At 35.1% G+C, this 7,216-nt stretch overlaps 1 protein-coding gene across 1 annotated transcript; it reads left to right on the forward strand.

Annotated features, from left to right (window-relative positions):
* The first annotated feature begins 97 nt into the window (after positions 1-97).
* LOC138308845 (lipid droplet-associated hydrolase-like) lies at positions 98-6,168 on the forward strand. Its single transcript, XM_069249872.1, has 4 exons — positions 98-158; positions 2,978-3,122; positions 4,127-4,294; positions 5,017-6,168. The coding sequence occupies exons 2-4, from the start codon at positions 2,999-3,001 to the stop codon at positions 5,709-5,711; spliced, it is 987 nt and encodes a 328-aa protein (XP_069105973.1). The 5' UTR covers positions 98-158; positions 2,978-2,998; the 3' UTR covers positions 5,712-6,168.
* The last annotated feature ends 1,048 nt before the right edge of the window (positions 6,169-7,216 follow it).

Consider the following 7,216-nt stretch of genomic DNA (forward strand, 5'->3'; position numbering starts at 1 on the left):
GAATTATTTTTAAAATAAATTTTAGTGTCAAATAAAAATTTCATTTCCTGTAGATTTAAAACAAAATAATATTTTTTGATATGTTTTAAGCGACAAAATCTTTGAACTCTGACCTGACAACAAACACATGTCCTGTGGGAGGAGGGTAGGATTTTAAGGTTCGTTGATAAAAGTATAGTTTTCACGACCTGTTTATTATATTTGTCTAATTTCTGGTTTATACCTGCAGGTCGAATGGGCGTGTGATGCATAGTATTTCTGAGTACTTAATTCCTACATGTACGGTTTGTCTTCTGACAGCTGCTGTCCACAGTCCAGTTTGATCACAGGAGTTTGACATACGCATTCTGTCAATATATAGACGTATTTAGTAGCAATTTTTTGTATATAAATGCCCCTATGAACATATTTCATATAGAATATAGGGGATGTATTTATATATATATATGCTATATATTATTGACAGAATGTCAAACTCTTGTGGTCTGATCAATAATATGGTAGTTATAAATAATTAATTAGATACACGTACGTGTATCTAATTAATTACTATGTATACTGTAATTACGTACTATATATAGTGAAATTGTAAGTTATATTAATTATGTTGATTTATTAATTATTTGTACCCCATGCTAAGGACTAGATGTTTATGCACACATTAAATTCCTGTCATAGGTATTGAACTCGTCTGTAAACATATGTTAAGGTCATATATTGACAGACGAGTTTAATACCTGTGATTCTTGTCAAGTGTCCACCTGCATGAAAAATATCAAACCCAATCTTCACCAAGGGTAATCCCTCAGAGTCCTGAGTCACAGTTACGAGCCCTGCTGGTGGCACACTGTACTTTCTAGATTTGTTACAGACAACTCCAAGTGTGAGCTATAGGAGATTTAGATGTATCATTGGAAACAGAAACTGTTTGTGTTCTAAAGCAAACACAATTGAAGGGGAGAAGAGTGCAGCAGATTTTAATTTTACGTAGGGATATGGTTTCCTTCTAGTTTCATGCTAGCGGGGGATCACCCAGGCCATAGCTCAGTTGGTAGAGCAGCAGGGGTATGTGTGCATAGGGTTGTAGGTTCGAGCCCGGCTGATGGCATGCTACTCACACTCTATTTCAATAATATACCAAAAAAGCTGCGGGAGATGCATAATGAACATACACATGGTTTTGATCTGCATATAATGAAATGCCTTTTCTTTACATGTGTAGTTGGAAGGCTTGATGTTTCTTGTTATGTTCATGTCGTTGTAGTTGTAGATGTAGTTATAGAGTTATTTGATGATGGAGGCGTTGACTTTCAGTTGCATAGTTTTTATTTGTTTCCATATGCATATTTAGTACAGTGGATAAAGGACCGTATAGTCCTATACATCCTGACGGGAATTACAATCATAACTTCTCCGTCTACTAAAATACATGTACAAAATTATTTCCATGCTTCCTAGTGTTGGTTTCTTCATAGGTGTCCTGGTGTGAAGTGTGTCATGTTTGTAGTGTATGTTGTGTCCGGAGTGTCTATGGAGTGTAGAGTGTCTATGGAGTGTAGAGTGTCTGTGGAGTGTAGAGTGTAGTGTAGAGTGTGTTTAAAGAATATCTCGAGTCTCTTATATATTCGATACCAGGAAGCAGGAATGGCGTAAAGGTCACGATTTCCTAAAATTATGTCAGGCAATGATTCAATAACAACTTCCTAGATATGAACTAACTTCCTATATGGGCTTAATTCTTAGACAATGTTTCTGAATCAACTGCCTGAAGACATATTCACATTGGTCAATCAAATTATCAAGTTATATATAGCTTACTTTCACTTAAATCTTTAAATTAAATTTCCATTTCAAGGCATCGTTATACTACATGCAGTCCTCGGTAGATATAGTCAGGCACCCATCACAATACCAGAGTTCATATGTTTAAAAAGTAGAATGGGTCAATGAGTAAATAACAATTTAATGGCGTAGTATTAAAGGGACAATTCAGTCTAAGAGTAGATTAAAATGTGCACCTATTTCGGAAACAAACCAGTTCTTATTGTAATTAGATTAGTTGGTTTTACTGTGATATGCCAGAAAAGCCCACTGTAGTGAAACGTATGTGTAATGTTAAAACTCGCTTACTGTCCACCATTACACATACATAGTGGTTGGATGTTTTGTGTGCTGAACCTTGGCCTTTGCCAGTGTTGTAAAGTATTCTTTGTCTAGAACTACTCAAATCGCTCTTACAGTAGTGTGTTTACCTTATTAGATGCATATTCTTGTCTCAAAATAATTTCATCAACTCCTCAGTTTTGTCAGAATTAATAATTGTCCCTTTAAGTTGTATGTGTATAATTAGCAACAATGGCATTCATAGAAAATACTTACATTTTACTGAATAGCAACCCTGCTCTCTCTCTAGCTCTTTTTCTCTGGTATTGAGATTTAACACTGTTTTGCATGTACTCAAACATTCTGATCAGCATTCAGACTCTATATCCATATATCATGAATATACAACTGGCACCTGAGATTGGTCTTATGCAACATGCACTTGAACTTCGATTTACTTTAGTGTCCCTTAATTTACACAAAACTCTAAAGAGCCCTGCAGGAGCAAATTAAGGAGCATGTACCCGGCTCCTTATATATACCACTGAGGAGCCCAACAGGATGATTAATGCCACAGATAGTTGTACCGGTAAATATACCACTGAAAGGGGAAAAAAATCTTGAGAAAGATACCACAGAGGAGCTCTTTACCATCTGAAACAACAGCAAAACCACCCCTCTTCCTTAAAATTTCCTATTTGTACTCTCAATGATTAATGATAATATGGTTAATACCTCCCATCACATGTACTCAATTTATTACATAATTTATACATGTATAATGGTAGAACATCAGACATTTTTCTGTTGTTCTGTGCCATGCAAAGGAAACAGTGACATTTTTATTTATTTACATTGTAATTACACTGATTAGACCCTGCTCCACATCCTTGCCATGGAGGTGCCCTGGGCGAGTGAATTTGTTCCTCTGAACGGAGCATCAACACACATCCTGAAGTGTGGAGCATGGCCACAGACATCTCAACCAACTGGCAGACTTTTATTTCTCATCATCCCAGGTAAACAAATATTTTCAACTGAATGTTTGCATGATATTTAGATAAAATATGACATAATAAGCTAGTTGTGTATTCAATTACCTTAACTCTTTTCTGGAATTGAATAAGTTACTATCATCCATTAAAGGATTTAAATTTTTTGTTTCGCCAACAACGCAGTAATTATGTCAGCGGTACCTGTGTATGTCTACAATGTACAGAGAGTACATTATACAGGAGAATACAATGTATGGAAAATACAATGTAAATGTATGGAGAGTACAATATATTTGTATGTATGAGAACAATATATAATCCTAATATTTTGTATGTATGAGAACAATGCATGGGTAGTACAATATACTTTTATGAAGAGTACAGTGTATGAAGAGTGCTAGAACGAATATACGTACCCGGCCTACTATACCTTTCGGCCGGGTACGAATTGGTCCCTATGTGTCGTAGTGGAGCACTGCCTCCGAAAATCACTCGGGCATAGTTTTCTATACTTTTTTGTAGGTTTCCAATTATTTTATGGGTATACATGCATTCACATATTATTCTTGTCCAAAACAAACATAACTACCATTCTTAATATCTACCGTACCGCTCACAAGACGTCAAATTTACAATTTGTGGACTTGCTGTATAAATTCCCTTTAGAAAGACCTTCATATGTATTATATCAAAAAATAATGCCTCGATGAGAATTTGATATTTTATGTGGTTCAGTTTTATTGCCTAGTAGGTAAGCGATATCAAACAAGTGCGATAAAAATGCAAACAAACGTTTTATAATGGTTTGCATAATTATTAATTTGCTCCTTTAGCAGTAATAGACACCAATTGTAGCTCTAAAGACGACACCATTTTCTGTCAAAAAGTCTTTCGAGCTACAATATTGCAGCTAGAAGAGTGCAATGTATGGTGAGTACTATGCTTGTATATATGAATAGTTTGATATAAATGTATGAAGAGTACAATGTGACTGTATGGAGAATATCTAAGTATATATTTTTCCACAGGTAACCCAGGTGTAATTCAGTACTACGAGAGATTTATGGAACGCCTGTATCATGAAAGTAAAGATTGTGTGCCAGTGTGGGGTATATCACATACAGGCCACGTACATGATCCAGCGAAACCCTCATCACCGGCTAGTCAAAGGCAACTTTCGGGTAGTCAATCCTCAGGTACGATTTGTGATTACCATACCATATTTGACCCAAGTTAAATCAACACTCAGGTAGTTGATCCTCAGTTAAATTTGTGATTAAGGTCGCGTACAGTATTGGTGTTCTTGATATACAACAGATCAATGTTTATATACAAGGCTTTTCAATGACTTACCGGTAGTCCAGTATCAGATCAATGGTTATCAGATCAATGTTTATATACAAGACTTTTCAATGACTTACCGGTAGTCCAGTATCAGATCAATGTTTATATACAAGACTTTTCAATGACTTACCGGTAGTCCAGTATCAGATCAATGTTTATATACAAGACTTTTCAATGACTTACCGGTAGTCCAGTATCAGATCAATGTTTATATACAAGACTTTTCAATACACACATATCAAAAATGTTTTTTCTGACTGGAGAATACATCATCTATTTTCTGTAACCTTTTTAATATTATATTTAAGCATATCTAATACCTATGATGTAAGTGTTCATGTTATAGATATTAATTTCAGGCCCATAGTCAGGTAACCGTGCATTATTTCACTAACTTGTGCTACAAGATTCAATGATTGATATGGTAACACATTCACCCCTAAAGACATAATTAGACTCTTCTAAATCATAGACTAGACCAGTCCATTATGAAATTTCAGGGTGGAATGAGTTAAATGCACATTTTATGATAATATTTAACAAATTGTTTAGAATTATCATGATTTTTCCACAGATCAGCACCCAGATGAACCATTTACACTGAAGGGACAAATCCTAAATAAAGTGGAGTTTATCAATAACCATGTTCCTGAGGATGTAAGAGTGATTCTGATTGGTCATTCTATTGGTTGTTATATGATACTTAAGATGCTGGAAGAACTATCACCTAATCGAGTTCTGAGATGTTTCCTTCTCTTCCCGACGATAGAACGTATGGCCGCTTCACCGAATGGCACAGTAGCCACCCCACTGCTGAAGTGGCTACGATGGTTAGCTGTTGGAGCCGCTCACAGTTTATCATTGATGTCAACGAAAACCAAACATCGGCTTATTGTTTGGCATTTTGGCCGCAAAAAAAATGGTGAAAAAATCCCGGAGTGTATCTACAAAGCAACGTTAGAAGTCTGTGTACCTTCGTGTCTCGCTAACGTCCTGTACATGGCCAACCAAGAGATGCAGCAAGTCAACAAACTTGACGAGGATCTAGTCCGACATCACGCTGATAAGCTATGCCTGTATTATGGTCAGTGTGACGCCTGGTGTCCGCGCGAATATTTCTATAATTTACGTGACAAAGCCTTTAGCTGTGATATACGGCTGTGTAATCGTGGCTATGAACACGCTTTTGTGATCAAAGCTAGTGATGAAATGGCCGATATTGTATGGTCCTGGTTTCAAGGGTATTTACAAAATCTCGAGGGATCATGAGGATTTCGTTGATAAGGAATACTATAATTATATTTGTCACCGTTCATCACTGCACCACATATTGTAAACCAATTTTTTTGCGGCGTTTTAATTTCACGATATCCATTTCAAAACAAGTTCACAAAGATTATTATTCTTGGATTTAAAAATGGGACTAATTTAAGTAGCAACAGACATATAGACACGTACAATGTGATACCTGATTGTGGGGGACTATTCCTTCTATTGGCTATAAACCTCTCTACATCATTTCAGCAAGGAAATCATGAAGAATTCCGTCACCACTGGAGATACTAATCCTGCACAAGAGTTATCGGTTATCATGTGGTCCATGAATTACTCCCATTGAATGGAATCTTCTATCAATATAAATAATGTAGATGCTAATTTGCAGAGATAAAATTTTGTGAATTTATACTTGGATCAGGAAATTTGCAAAAAGTAAATTGTACGCAAAAGAACGTTGGTTTGCAGTTAACATATATATGTAGTTGTAAGTTGAGTATTTGTGCCAATTTCTCTGGATTTTATTGATATTGCTCAGATGAATTTCCACTTTCCAGCAATAATCTAAACAAAAAAGTATTAATCTATCACTTTTTTCATATTATCACTATTTTCTCCTGTATCAAAAGTTACAAAAATTTGAATTTTACTACATAATGTAAATATCACCTGTGATATCAAGTATTTATGGAACTTGTAATCAAAACTGAATTAATTGAATTGGAAATTTTGTTTGTACAGAGAAGTTGACTCAAAATCTGTATAGATCTTTTTTGATGTTCGAAAATTTTTATTCATCTTTTGCATGAATCTTTTTCTATATTGCAAGTAATGGTCCTACACAAATGTAATTTGTAGCACAGGGACTTGGCACAAATTTCCAACCATTGGTCAATATATATATGTAGTAGAATACATTATATACAATGTATATTGACCATTGGTAGCAGTCCCTGTGATTTGGAGATCATTTTGAATTGGATGAAAATGTGCCATTGGACAAGAAAGATATTTGTTGAAATTTCATTGTTTTATATAATTTTCATGTTATCTGGAATCCAGAATGAGAATGAGAATTAAAAAAAAAAGTCTAATGACCTTGCACAGTAAACCTGTCTATAAAGACCACCAAAGGGACAGAGAAAAAACTATCTTGTAGACAGGTGGTCTTTATATGTAGATTGAATTGTGTTGAAATTAGTCATTTTGACCATAGAAAATTGGTCTCATTAAACAGGTGGTCTTTTTACACAGGTGGTTGCCAAGGCAGGTTTTACTGTATATATCCAGTATCCACTTATCAGACAAGTTAGTTTTATTTGCAGTACAGTCAAACCTGTCTCAGTGACCACCTCTCTATAAGGCAATCTGTTTAACAGGACCATCTGGGGTTATAACTTGTAAATTTTCTCTGTTCTTTGAATGGTCTTTATATAAACAAGCTTGACTATATTTTTAAAGCCATAAAATAAGTATATAAAAAGCTTGATGATATACAT

Source organism: Argopecten irradians, chromosome 15 (assembly GCF_041381155.1).
Source record: "Argopecten irradians isolate NY chromosome 15, Ai_NY, whole genome shotgun sequence".
NCBI lineage: Eukaryota > Metazoa > Mollusca > Bivalvia > Pectinida > Pectinidae > Argopecten > Argopecten irradians.